The following is a 14,021-nucleotide window of genomic DNA, read 5'->3' as shown; positions in this document are numbered from 1 at the left end:
TACTTCCTGCTTCCTTATGACATCACCTCTGTCCAATCCCTTTTTGTGTCACTAGGTGCCTGCAGACATGTAGCATGTGTGTGTTTTTGGGGTACGGGGTTGGGTGGGTGGTTTTTGGGAGATTATGAAATACTGTGAGTGTGACGCTGTGAGATAATGCTCTGGGTACAAGTTGGCCATTAGTTGGCCATCTAGGATCAGCTTACCCTCAGTGGGTCCTCAATTTAACCATTATGGACTGAAGATGCAAGACTGACTTCGGATCAGTGTCTAGGGTTGACTTCATCCTATGGTCAAGGAAACTGTCTGAGAGTATGTTTGTCACTGACAAAGAGAGAGGAAGAGGCGGGTTGGAGCGGGGATGAAATGTACATTGTTTCTTTTTTGTACCATGTTTTAATTTATTAAATATATCTGATGGCAAGTCGTGTTTGTGTGTGTGTGCGCGGGCGCGCGCACTTCCTACTGGCCAGTATGTTAGGTCTGTGTTGCCTATAATAAATACAGAAAGAAAATCAGTAATATGGCACCAAGCTGTATTCATTTATCATTTTCATGGGCTTCTTCCTCATTTCCACGAAGGGAATTAAACGTTTTAAAGAAAATGTACAATCAGGATCATACCAAAAGTTTACAACAGAAGCACGCATGCGTCGTCTTCTCATCGTGGGTGTGGTGGTGAGTTTGGTGCGCCCTCACACACGTGGGGTGCTCTTCAATTTGTGGTCTCTGCGGATCAGACATTCAGAAGAATAGCTACTTTTGGACTTGTAAGGTAAGCAGCCTTTTGCTAAGAATGTTTTCTGTATTTTACTCGTTGTAGCTAACTACTAACTAGTGAAATATTCGTATTGAATCACCCAGCTAGCTCATTAATTAAAGCTAGCTAGCTAACGTTACTGTAGCTAGCAACTTTGTAAGTAACTTACCTTACGCTTTCAAAGTTTAGATTTGATGCCGTGTTATATCTTGTGCACGATCTATTGTTGCAGGAAGTAGAAAACTCATGTGCCACGTTCTCTTACTAGTTCATTTTTTGCCTAAACGATCAAATCCGAGTTTGATTGTTATTTTATTTAGTTAAGATACTTAGCTAACCAAATTGATTACAATATCGCTGGCTAAATTGCTATCATATCTAACAAAGCATTATTTTCATATGGAGGACACTTTTTTATCAGTTAACGAAATAGCCCTGCTAGAGCCCGAGCTGCATGCCTTGTGATGCAACACGCAAATAATAAAGTTGACCCATGTCCTGACTGTGATTACTTAATGAATGCACTGTATAGAGAGGAGTGGGGTTGGACTCGGCCTCATGATCCATATCCACTTAGCTACCCTCGTTCTACTCTGTAATTCTGTCAAGCACACATCCTCTAAATTGTTATAACCTAGTAACAGTTGGGGCATATATTTCTATTTATTTTACCTTTTATTTAACTAGGCAAGTCGGTTAAGAACAAATTCTTATTTTCAATGCCTAGGAACAGTGGGTTAACTGCCTGTTCAGGGGCAGAACGACAGATTTGTACCTTGTCAGCTCGGGGGTTTGAACTTGAAATCTTCCGGTTACTAGTCCAACGCTCTAACCACTAGGCTACCATGCATAGAAAACTACTGCAAGTTTAGCTGAACAACTAGGCTGCCTTGTCTCAGCACTATATTCATACGTGAAAGTATCAGTGGACCTCAAATGCTACAGTAAACATTCCTTTGAGGGTGAGAGCATTGAGACATCTTTAGAACCCAAAGAGCAGTGTGTACCAACCCACATCGATAAGCCAACAGTTAGGCTACACTGACAGACTGACTACAGTGTCACAAAAATACAACACACTCTGTTCTGGCTGCAGAGTTAACCTCTGTCCACGGCATAATCAGGTCAAAGGTCAACACAGGGACAGATCTGGAGTCGGTCCTTATATATTATTGATTGATTATAATGATTGTGTTTGATTTAAAGATGGTTAGTGTTAAATTACTCTTTTGTCATGTGGCCTCCAACATGTGCATGGTAACATATGTGCTATGTCACCATTGGGTTTTGGGAAGAAAAAAAACAATTATCCACTCATCTCCCCTTCTCTAGTTATGGCAGTAGTGAGGTTCTACAGTAAGGAGGCTGAGAGGGGGTGGGTCTTACAGACTGCTGCTCAGCTTCACCCCCAGCTGTCAATCACCAGTGAGCTCTGCTACAATGTGGAGCTGACAGGTGAGTGTGTTTGTGCATAATGTATATGAGTAAAAGATGCACCCAAATTGTTCAGGCAAGTAAGAAATACATGCGCTCAGGCTGTCCGGGAGGCCAAAGTTAGTTACTTTAAGGAGCAGTTCTCTCTGTGGGTTTAACCCCAAGAAGTTCTGGACAATGGTGAAAGAAATGGAGAATAAACCATCCTCACAGCTACCCTTTCCCCTAATGTTCATGATGTGTTTGTTACTGCCAAGCTAACCCCGATTCAGATGACCATCCTACCCATGCTAGATTACGGAGATGTATCTTAAATAGTTTAGATAAACACCTACTCATTCAAGGGGTTCTTCATTATTTTTTAAAACTATTTTCTACATTGTAGAATAATACTGAAGACATGAAAACATTGAAATAACACATAGAATCATGTAGTAACCAAAAGGTGTTAAACAAATCAAAATATATTTTATATTTGTAATTCTTCAAAGTAGCCACCCTTTGCCTTGATGGCAGCTTTGCTCACTCTTGACATTCTCTCAACCAGCTTCACCTGGACTGTTTTTCCAAAAGTCCTGAAGGAGTTCCAAGATATGCTGAGCACTTGTTGGCTGCTTTTCCTTCACTCTGCGGTCCAACTCATCCCAAACCATCTCAATTGTTTAACACTTTTTGGTTACTACATGGTTCCATGTGTTATTTCATATTTTGTCTAAACTATTATTGTACAGTGTAGAAAATAAAAACCCTTAAATAAGATGAGTAGGTGTGTCCAAACTTTTGACAGGTACTGTAGATCGACAGGTAAGGGTGCTCTCGAGCAGTTAGATGTTCTTTACTATTCGGCCATCAGATGTGCCACCAATGCTCCTTAAAGGACACATCACTGCACTCTATACTCTGTAAACTCTCTGTATACCCAAATCAAGCCCCACTGGTTAATTCTTATTAAAAAAAAGAAACTCTTAGACCTCAACCCTCCCTAGCTGAGAGATCTACTGCAACCCTCATCCTCCACATACAACATCTCGTCTGTCAGTCACATTCTGTTAAAGGTCCCCAAAGCGCGCACATCCCTGGGTCTCTTTCAGTTCGCTGCAGCTAGCGACTGGACAGTTTTATCTCTGTCTCTTATCTCTATCCAAAGACTCTATCATGGAAACTTACTGACAGTTGTGGCTGCTTCGGGCGATGTGTTGTTTTCTACCTTTTTTCCCTTTGTGCTGTTGTCTGTTCCTAACCACGTTTCTACCATGTTGTTGCCATTCTGTGTTGTCTTAGGTCTCTCTGTCGTGTTGTTATTTTTACTTTTTATTTTTATCCCCTGTCCCTGCAAGAGGCCTTTTGCCTCCTGCTAGGCCGTCATTATAAATATGAATTTGTTCTTAACTGACTTCCTAGTTAAATGAAGAGGGGGGAAAAGTGTCTTCGGTTAATTTTAGGCTCTCTAATTCTCTCCTCATATCCCTCCCCTTACTCCCTCCCCTAGGTGCTGAGTCTCTGAGTGTAGAGCAGAGGGAGGTGCTGCTGTGGCTGTTCCGCCCCACTCTGCAGACAGAACAGCTGTCTGACACACCATACCTGACAGAGGGAGAGGGAGGAACACTAGTGGAGATCGGACCTAGGTACACACACACACACTCAGACACCCACACACAAATTGATTTGAAATGCTCAAATCAACCCCACTATTGATGTTTTGTTTGTGCTGCCCCCTGTAGGTTGAACTTTTCAACAGCATGGTCCACTAACGCTGTGTCCATCTGTCAAAGTGCTGGACTGACCAACGTCACCAGAGTGGAGCTGTCCAGAAGACTACTGATACAAGTACACAAATACAGACGCACACAATTTAGGTGCAATTCCTCAGGCTGCCATGTTGCACAAGGGAACAACTGGATCAATTCTAACAATCCTGTCCCTTTCTCTTGCCAGCCCAAGGATGGACAGAGTGAGACAGTGTTGGATGGAGAAGTGGAGAGACTGGTCAGCAGTCTCTATGACAGTATGACTGAGTGTGTTTACACACATCCCATCTCCTCCTTCACTGTGGCAACCAAACCACAGGAAGTGTTTGAGGTAGACATCCTGGAGAAAGGACGAGCTGCCCTGGAGACTGCTAACGATGAGCTGGGTAAGTACACCTGTTAATGTTAGATATCTCATCAGGTCTTCGATCGGTTCCTTCCTGTCTACCGTTCTTTCTTTTCTCACTCTTCTTATGTCGGCTATCTCTTGTTGTCCTCTCTAACCTTTCCTTTTCCCTCCCCCTCTCTTTCACCAGTCCTTCTTCCCCTTATGTGGATAGGCCTACTTTGTCACATGACATATAATCTAATGACATAGATGGTTGAAGTCACAGGACTGACTGTGTCATTGATTAGCTTGTGTCTGTAATTACACTAAGGCACACTTTGTGTGTTTGTGTAATTAGATTAAAGCATGCTCTGTGAGCAGTGATTTAACTGTTTGCAATATCAGTGTGTGTGTGATAAATTAAATCCCTCATACTTTGAGGGGCCTGTGGTGTTTGACTGAATAGTAAACTCACCCACATGAACAGCCTTCCCTTGATCACTGTTAGTTTCTCATTTTTAGAATTGTGTTAATGTGAACCGCCTTGAGGACGTGAGCTCCCTGTTTCATCTGATGTTTTTCATTGTTGATCCCAATAACATATTCAAGTGTGTGTGTGTGTGTGTGTGTGTGTGTGTGTGTGTGTAGGTCTGGCCTTTGACTCGTGGGATCTGGACTACTACACGTCATTGTTCCAGAGAGTGAAGAGGAACCCTACCAGTGTGGAGTGTTTCGACCTTGCCCAGTCCAACAGGTAGGTGTGTTTTGTTGATGGTGTACTCTTTAATCTTCCTTTGTTTTATTCATGTTTTGCTTCTGGTGGTAACCTTTTGCATTTCCTGTCTCTGTGCCGCCCTCCCTCAGTGAGCACAGTCGTCATTGGTTCTTCCGGGGACGTATGGTGATTGATGGACATGAGCAGAAGGACACTCTGTTTAGCCTCATCATGGACACCCAGCGTCATAGCAACCAGAACAACGTAATCCAGTTCTGTGACAACAGCAGGTAGGAGAGATGGTGTATGGAAGGACGCTTTTACAATATGTCACACAATGGGGATTTTGTTTCCTTTCCACATTTTACAATTCCATAGTGTGTATGTGTGTGTTTGTGTAGTGGTATAAAGGGGATGGAGGTGGAATGTGTGTACCCCAGAGACCCATGCCAGGCCAGTGCCTACGAGTTGAGACTCTCTGAAAGACATGTCATCTTCACTGCGGAGACACACAACTTCCCAACTGGTGAGAACATGCACACACTCACACATCCAGGCCAGGAGTGTGTTACAGTTCTTTTATACATATATTTACACCTTTTTGAAATCCCTCCCCTCTCCCTGCCTTCCTCCTCCTTTATTTAACCCCAGGTGTAGCTCCATTCAGTGGTGCCACCACGGGGACAGGAGGGCGTATCAGAGATGTGCAGAGTGCTGGGCAGGGCGGGCATGTTGTCGCTGGCACCGCCGGATACTGCTTTGGCAACCTCCACATACCTGGTGAGTGTCTGGAGAGATGTCTGTCTGTACCTGCCGCTGTCTGTCGTGAGGATCATGGAAATGGCAGGAAACCTTGCATGAGTAAAAGATATCCATCTCCCCCATCCTCCTCCTCTCTCCCCCTATCCTCCTCCTCTCTCCCCCTATCCTTCTCCCCTCTCCCCCTATCCTTCTCTCTCCCCAGGTTACAGCCTGCCATGGGAGTCTAAGGGGGAGGGGTGGGAGTACCCCCCCAGTTTTGCCCCTCCCCTGCAGGTGGTCATCGGAGCCAGTGATGGAGCGTCAGACTACGGCAACAAGTTTGGAGAACCAGTCCTGGCCGGTACAGACACGAACGATGGAAACAACAGCAGCATCTGAAATTGCACGCTATTCCTTATATAGTACTTCAATAGTAGTGCACTATATAGGGAATAGGGTGCCATTTTTTTTTTTTTTTTGCCTTTATTTAACCAGGTAGGCTAGTTGAGAACAAGTTCTCATTTGCAACTGCGACCTGGCCAAGATAAAGCATAGCAGTGTGAGCAGACAACACAGAATTACACGTGGAGTAAACAATTAACAAGTCAATAACACAATAGGGGGAAAAAGTGGAGTCTATATACATTGTGTGCAAAAGGCATGAGGAGGTAGGCGAGTAATTACAATTTTGCAGATTAACACTGGAGTGATAAATGATCAGATGGTCAAGTACAGGTAGAGATATTGGTGTGCCAAAGGCGCAGAAAAGTAAATAAATAAAAACAGTATGGGGATGAGGTAGGTAAAAATGGGTGGGCTATTTGCCGATAGACTATGTACAGCTGCAGCGATCGGTGAGCTGCTCAGATAGCAGATGTTTGAAGTTGGTGAGGGAGATAAAAGTCTCCAACTTAAGCGATTTTTGCAATTCGTTCCAGTCACAGGCAGCAGAGAACTGGAACGAAAGGCGGCCAAATGAGGTTTGGCTTTAGGGATGATCAGTGAGATACACCTGCTGGAGCGCGTGCTACGGATGGGTGTTGCCATCGTGACCAGTGAACTGAGATAAGGCGGAGCTTTACCTAGCATGGACTTGTAGATGACCTGGAGCCAGTGGGTCTGGCGACGAATATGTAGCGAGGGCCAGCCGACTAGAGCATACAAGTCGCAGTGGTGGGTGGTATAAGGTGCTTTAGTGACCAAACGGATGGCACAGTGATAAACTGCATCCAGTTTGCTGAGTAGAGTGTTGGAAGCAATTTTGTAGATGACATCGCCGAAGTCGAGGATCGGTAGGATAGTCAGTTTTATTAGGGTAAGTTTGGCGGCGTGAGTGAAGGAGGCTTTGTTGCGGAATAGAAAGCAGACTCTTCATTTGTTTTTCGATTGGAGATGTTTGATATGAGTCTGGAAGGAGAGTTTACAGTCTAGCCAGACACCTAGGTACTTATAGATGTCCACATATTCAAGGTTGGAACCATCCAGGGTGGTGATGCTGGTCAGGCGTGCGGGTGCAAGCAGCGAACGGTTGAAAAGCATGCATTTGGTTTTACTACCGTTTAAGAGCAGTTGGAGGCCACGGAAGGAGTGTTGTATGGCATTGAAGCTCATTTGGAGGTTAGATGGCACAGTGTCCAAGGACGGGCCGGAAGTATATAGAATGGTGTCGTCTGCGTAGAGGTGGATCAGGGAATCGGCCGCAGCAAGAGCAACATCATTGATATATACAGAAAAAAGAGTCGGGCCGAGGATTGAACCCTGTGGCACCCCCACAGAGACTTCCAGAGGACCGGACAGCATGCCCTCCGATTTGACACACTGAACTCTGTCTGCAAAGTAATTGGTGAACCAGGCAAGGCAGTCGTCTGAAAAACCGAGGCTACTGAGTCTGCCGATAAGAATATGGTGATTGACCGAGTCGAAAGCCTTGGCAAGGTCGATGAAGACTGCTGCACAGTACTGTCTTTTATCGATGGCGGTTATGATATCGTTTAGTACCTTGAGCGTGGCTGAGGTGCACCCGTGACCGGCTCGGAAACCAGATTGCACAGCGGAGAAGGTACGGTGGGATTCGAGATGGTCAATGACCTGTTTGTTGACTTGGCTTTCGAAGACTTTAGATCGGCAGGGCAGGATGGATATAGGTCTGTAACAGTTTGGGTCCAGAGTGTCTCCCCCTTTGAAGAGGGGGATGACTGCGGCAGCTTTCCAGTCCTTGGGATCTCAGACGATATGAAAGAGAGGTTGAACAGGCTGGTAATAGGGGTTGCGACAATGGCGGCGGATAGTTTCAGAAATAGAGGGTCCAGATTGTCAAGCCCAGCTGATTTGTACGGGTTCAGGTTTTGCAGCTCTTTCAGAACATCTGCTATCTGGATTTGGGTAAAGGAGAACCTGGAGAGGCTTGGGCGAGTAGCTGCGGGGGTGGATAGGATAGGGGGAGAATAGGGTGCCATTTCGTACACGCTAATCAAAAGTGGTGGAACGTATAGGGAATAGGGTTCCATTTCAGACTTAACCAGCCTTCCGTTCCTCGTGAGTATGACATGTTTATGGGAGATGAAACCACAGGAGGTTAACTTGCTTTCGGTCTCCATTTAGGCTTTGCTCGGTCCTTCGGCATGCGACTGGCCAGTGGGGAGAGGAGAGAGTGGATCAAGCCAATCATGTTCAGCGGTGGGCTGGGCTGCATCGAAGATGCACATGTGAAGAAGGAGCCGGCAGAGAAAGGTTAGATCTTTGGTCGGAGCTGATTGGTGTATGGTTAGTGGTAAAGTTGGGGTCAACACGTGGAAATCGACTAGGTCATTTATTGACATTATAGGGTTATTTTAAACATAGAATTAATGCCAGTCTGTAAAAACCTTTACTTGTGCTGCTGTTTGTCAGGAATGGAGGTGGTGAAGATCGGGGGTCCGGTGTACAGGATCGGAGTGGGAGGAGGGGCTGCCTCCTCTATCCAGGTGCAGGGTGATAACTCCAGTGCCAGAGACCTGGGGGCGGTGCAGAGAGGAGATGCTGAGATGGAACAGAAGATGAACCGGGCACTCAGGGCCTGTCTGGAGAGAGCGGGAGGAAACCCCATCTGTAGTATACATGACCAGGGGGCAGGGGGAAATGGTAAGAAGAGTGTGTGACGAAGCTGAAGAATGGAAGTCTGAGTTGGGATTGGTTGTGTGTTGGATTAATGTAGTTGTTTTGTAGGTAACGTGTTGAAGGAGCTGTGTGAGCCGGCAGGAGCTGTGATCTACTGCAGCAGGTTTAAGAGAGGAGACCCTACCCTCAGTGTGTTGGAGCTATGGGGGGCGGAGTACCAGGAGAGCAACGCCATGCTCATCCGCCAGTCAGATCGCTCCTTCCTGGAGAGGGTGTGTCAGAGGGAGAAGTGCCCCGTTGACTTTGTTGGAAACATCACTGGAGATGGAAAGGTGAAGATGAGGAGGAATCACAACTGAATCACATTTCTGTAATTTTACCACACACCTTTCCTTTGGGGTGTGAGTGATTTTGACAATGGTCTCTCTCCATGTGTAGATAGTGCTTGTGGATGATGTGGGTGGTGGTGAAGGAGAGGACCAGACAGACAGAGGGCGCTGTCCTGTAGACCTCCACCTGGACTGGGTGCTGGGGAAGATGCCCCAGAAGGACTTTGTCATGGAGAGGATGACAACTGACCTCAAGCCTCTGTCTCTTCCCACTGGGCTGGGTGTAAGAGACGCCCTGGACAGAGTCCTACGCCTGCCCGCCGTCGCCTCCAAACGCTACCTAACTAACAAGGTGTGTGTGTTTTAGAGATTTCACTATCTCAGTAATTTTTTAACCTCACATTAAAAACATTACAAACCGTAAATTAAGGCTGTTGGGTTTAGTAAATAAAATGTTTTTGTAGAGAGAAAAGCTCTGAGTTCATTTTGTATTCTCTCTCTGTCTCACTACCTTAATCTATCTCTCTCTTCTGTATCTCCATCCCTTTCTCAGGTGGACCGGTCTGTTACGGGTCTGGTTGCCCAGCAACAGTGCGTTGGTCCTCTCCACACCCCATTGGCTGATGTCGCTGTCATCTCTCTGTCTCCATTTGGCCTGAAGGGGGCGGCGACCGCAATCGGGGAACAGCCAATCAAAGGTCTCGTTTCGCCGGGGGCGGGAGCTCGCATGGCTGTGGGGGAGGCGCTGACTAATCTGGTGTTTGCTGAAGTCACAGCCCTGAAGGTACTAGAATATAACGGGCACGGTTAGAATCACAGCCCTGACAGGAACAGAAATTTATAGGCATGCAATGATTTCAATGACCACAGCAGAGATAATTAGGGTGCAATGGCATTGACCACAGTCAGAGCCCTTCAGAAAGAACGAAAACAAACTTTTAGCGAACATCAGCACCAGTCTCTCTGTGCTAAGTGCTGAGTGTGTGTTCTCAGGATGTAAAGTGCAGTGGTAACTGGATGTGGGCGGCAAAGCTCCCTGGTGAAGGGGCATGTCTCTGGGAGGCGTGTCAGGCCATGTGTGATGTCATGGGTCAGCTGGGCGTGGCCATCGACGGAGGGAAGGACTCACTGAGCATGGCTGCTAGAGTTGGGACAGAGACTGTCAAAGCACCAGGTACTTTGTTTGTGTGTTTAGGGCACTATGTGTGTTTTGGGGGACAGGCAGTGTGTGTTGTGTATAAATCTGCTCTTTCTCTAGGTGCTCTGGTCATCTCTGTGTATGCTGTGTGTCCCGACATCACGGCTACTGTTACCCCTGACCTGGAGAACCCTGACGGCCAAGGTTTGCTACTCACGCATACACGCACACACACACACGCTTGAACAGACACATACACACTGCACATCACAATATTGACACAGCTCAACATTTAAACCTGTTCCTGAGTTGATTTCCACACACATACGCACACCTCTAACATTCCTCCTCTCCAGGTGTGTTGCTGTGGGTTCCAGTGACTCCAGGTCACTACAGACTGGGAGGGTCAGCTCTGGCCCAGTGTTACGGTCAGTTAGGTGACCATTCACCTGACCTCGACCACCCGGAGCTACTGACTGCCTGCTTCAATACCACACAGATCCTGCTACATGGTCAGTTACACTTTACATCAGTATGGCTTATATACTGTCACTGTTCTGTCTGTTGAGTGTATCATACCAGTGTATTCTAGTCGGTAGTGTATCCTACCAGTGTATTCTAGTCGGTAGTGTATCCTACCAGTGTATTCTAGTCGGTAGTGTATCCTACCAGTGTATTCTAGTCGGTAGTGTATCCTACCAGTGTATTCTAGTCGGTAGTGTATCCTACCAGTGTATTCTAGTCGGTAGTGTATCCTACCAGTGTATTCTAGTCGGTAGTGTATCCTACCAGTGTATTCTAGTCGGTAGTGTGTTATGTGTGTTGCAGACCGCCTGCTGAGTGCAGGACATGACATCAGTGACGGAGGGCTCATTTCCTGTCTGCTGGAGATGGCGTTCGCAGGGAATCGTGGGATAGAGGTGGACCTGCCCTCTCTGGGTGCTGGAGGTCAGTAGGACAGAACATTCTATAACTTTATTTAAACCCCTCAGAGGTAAGGAAGATATCAATATGCAATATATACAACACAGATCTCTCTTACCCTTCCTACCTCTTATGTACCCTTTCTGTCCCTCCCCCACTCTTCCTATAGTCCTGGAGGTGTTATTCAGTGAGGAGTTGGGCTTGGTAGTGGAGGTGTGTGAGAGGGACATAGAGAATGTGTGTCAAAGGTACACTCACGCTGGACTACAGTGTCACCGCATCGGCACCACCCAAGGCTTCGGACCAGAGTCCATGGTGAGACTGACACACTATTTATATCACTATTGTTTGTCTTGGATGGTCATATAGAGCAGAATCCTATGTTCGATACTTGAGCAATAAGGCCCGGGGGGGTGTGGCAGGTATATGGCCAATATTCCACGGCTAAGGGCTGTTCTTAAGCATGACGCAACATGGATAGTCTTATTGCTATTATAAACTGGTTAGCAACGTAATTAGAGCAGTAAAAATACATGTTTTGTCATACCTGTGGTATTATGGTCTGATATACCACGGCTGTCAGCCAATCAGCATTCAGGGCTCGAAATACCCAGTCTATAATATAGAATTGAGCACTTGACTCAAACTCACATAAATCATGCATTGATATCAATGCTTTTTGGGGGATGTTGTTTATTTTTGTTAACATGGTTTTTCCTGTCTCAGGTCAAAGTTCATGTGGACGGACAGGAAGTGCTGAGCGACCGTCTGCCCAGCCTCCGGGCGTTGTGGGAAGGCACCAGTTTCCAGCTTGAACGCCTGCAGGCCAATCAGCTATGTGTACAGCAGGAAGAGGAGGGGCTATCCACACGCACACAGCCCTACTTCAAACTCACCTTTGATCCCATGGAGAAACCCAGCAATACCGGTCTTGGTGCAAGCCAGCCCCGTGTGGCTGTGATCAGAGAGGAGGGCAGCAATGGAGACAGAGAGATGGCCGTCTCTCTCTACATGGCTGGCTTTGAGGTACCGAGCACACATACATACATACATACATACACACACCTAATTTGTTTGTGACCCCTCTCTCTCTGTGTCTAGGTATGGGATGTGACCATGCAGGACCTGTGTTCAGGCTCTTTAACTCTAGACATCTTCAAGGCTCTGGTGTTTGTAGGAGGATTCAGCTATGCAGACGTCCTGGGCTCAGCTAAAGGTATGCACACACATACAGCATGTACACATACATACGCATATTCTCTTTAACCCTGTGTGTATCTGTCTCCTGATAGGCTGGGCTGCCACAGTGACCTATAACCCCCGGGCCAGAGCGGAGTTTGAGCAATTCCGGCGTCGTGACGATACGCTGAGTCTGGGTGTTTGCAACGGCTGTCAGCTCCTAGCCCTGCTGGGATGGGTCGGGGAGGGGGAGGAGGGAGGAGGTGGTAGGCAAACTGTTTGGCTTTGGTGTCTACTTATTATAGTTTCTTCCCAGAGAGAGATTTACCAAGACAACAATTAATTTGAAGACTGTCTTTTGAGTACTGTTCACTCAAACAGTCCCACTCACCCTCTTGCTGTGTGTTTGTCTCTGCAGAGTCTGATGTGGTCCTGACCCATAACCAATCCGGCAGGTTTGAGTCGCGGTTCGTCAGTGTAGGGATCAAGGCCTCTCCTTCAGTCTGGCTCCGGGGCATGGAGGGCTCTGCCCTAGGCGTCTGGGTGGCTCATGGGGAAGGTACAATCTCTTACAATAATATTCGGCCTATCTAGCTTAATAGACAGCTATTGCAATTTTCCACATTGACATGATAAATGTTGACAATGATGCACAAAAGCCAAGGGTCATCCAACTCTCCATCTTCTCCTTCTCTCCAGGTCTGGTTCAGTTCCGTTCCCCCCAGGTTCAGCAGCGTATCATCTCCTCCGGCCTCGCCCCCCTCCGTTACCTGGATGACACGGGTGCACCCACTGAGGTGTACCCCCAGAACCCTAACGGCTCTCCCCAGGGCCTAGCGGGGCTGACCTCCAGGGATGGGCGCCACCTGGCCATGATGCCCCACCCGGAGCGCTGTACCTTTGGCTGGCAGTGGCCGTGGGCCCCCAGGGAGCTCCAGAGCTCCCTCAGCACCACCTCTCCCTGGCTACGCATGTTTACTAACGCTGCTGCCTGGTGTAGTCATCAACAGTGAGGGAGCTAGCTAGACAACACAGCTCTTTCGCACTGTAGTCCAACTGTGGAAATCAAAATTTGACTTGGAAGTCAGTTGCACTGCTAAAATGGTCAGAAACATTCCCATTACTTCCCCACACCACTACATGTTATTCACTGTTCTGTTTTAACTGAACAATGTTACTCTGCTGAAATCAGTCTTTATGTTATTGGTACTTAAAATAGTATTTTCTCAAACTGAAAAGTATTTGCATTCCAGAGAATCAATGCTGAAATAAAGCCCACCAATCACTGCACCATGGTCAAAAGTATCTGATCAATCACTTGAGCTGTCTTTAACATTCCGAAGGTCACGCTACTACTAACAGATAGTTTGATTGGTTCTCTGTTTATCACTGATACTGTTCAATTATATTGAACATTTTGTAATTTACTGACACATTTCCAAACGGTTTATGAACTTATTTTTCTATCAAACTGAGAACTAATTAAATAAATTTCAAAATGTGGAAATGGAATAATTGATACAAGGATAATGTGTAATTTAATGTCTATATTGTATTTGCATGTGTATTGTTGTGCTAAACAGGGCTCATCTGGAAAATAGTTATTGGTCTCAGTATCTACACCCTGTT

General features: G+C 46.5%; 1 protein-coding gene across 1 annotated transcript; it reads left to right on the top strand.

Moving 5' to 3' along the window:
• Positions 1 to 637: 637 nt before the first annotated feature.
• Positions 638 to 13,893, top strand: pfas (phosphoribosylformylglycinamidine synthase). Its single transcript, XM_035783243.2, has 25 exons — positions 638 to 775; positions 2,093 to 2,215; positions 3,684 to 3,819; positions 3,916 to 4,021; positions 4,130 to 4,328; positions 4,919 to 5,024; positions 5,135 to 5,275; positions 5,387 to 5,511; positions 5,637 to 5,765; positions 5,950 to 6,087; positions 8,328 to 8,456; positions 8,616 to 8,846; positions 8,931 to 9,154; positions 9,261 to 9,503; positions 9,705 to 9,935; positions 10,145 to 10,325; positions 10,410 to 10,493; positions 10,646 to 10,801; positions 11,118 to 11,237; positions 11,383 to 11,528; positions 11,940 to 12,239; positions 12,315 to 12,429; positions 12,506 to 12,658; positions 12,811 to 12,951; positions 13,092 to 13,893. Exons 2-25 carry the CDS (start codon positions 2,095 to 2,097, stop codon positions 13,403 to 13,405), a joined length of 3,969 nt encoding a protein of 1,322 aa, XP_035639136.1. The 5' UTR covers positions 638 to 775; positions 2,093 to 2,094; the 3' UTR covers positions 13,406 to 13,893.
• The last annotated feature ends 128 nt before the right edge of the window (positions 13,894 to 14,021 follow it).

Source organism: Oncorhynchus keta, chromosome 1 (genome assembly GCF_023373465.1).
Source record: "Oncorhynchus keta strain PuntledgeMale-10-30-2019 chromosome 1, Oket_V2, whole genome shotgun sequence".
Lineage (NCBI taxonomy): Eukaryota > Metazoa > Chordata > Actinopteri > Salmoniformes > Salmonidae > Oncorhynchus > Oncorhynchus keta.
This window is presented reverse-complemented; position numbering and strand designations above follow the sequence as displayed.

Bases quoted from the DNA above. Each gene is read 5' to 3' on its own strand.
- pfas (XM_035783243.2), top strand. From the start codon at position 2,095: ATGGCAGTAGTGAGGTTCTACAGTAAGGAGGCTGAGAGGGGGTGGGTC. The intron at 5,512-5,636 runs GTGAGAACATGC...ATTTAACCCCAG, and splicing joins GACACACAACTTCCCAACTG to GTGTAGCTCCATTCAGTGGT. The intron at 9,155-9,260 runs GTGAAGATGAGG...CTCCATGTGTAG, and splicing joins ACATCACTGGAGATGGAAAG to ATAGTGCTTGTGGATGATGT.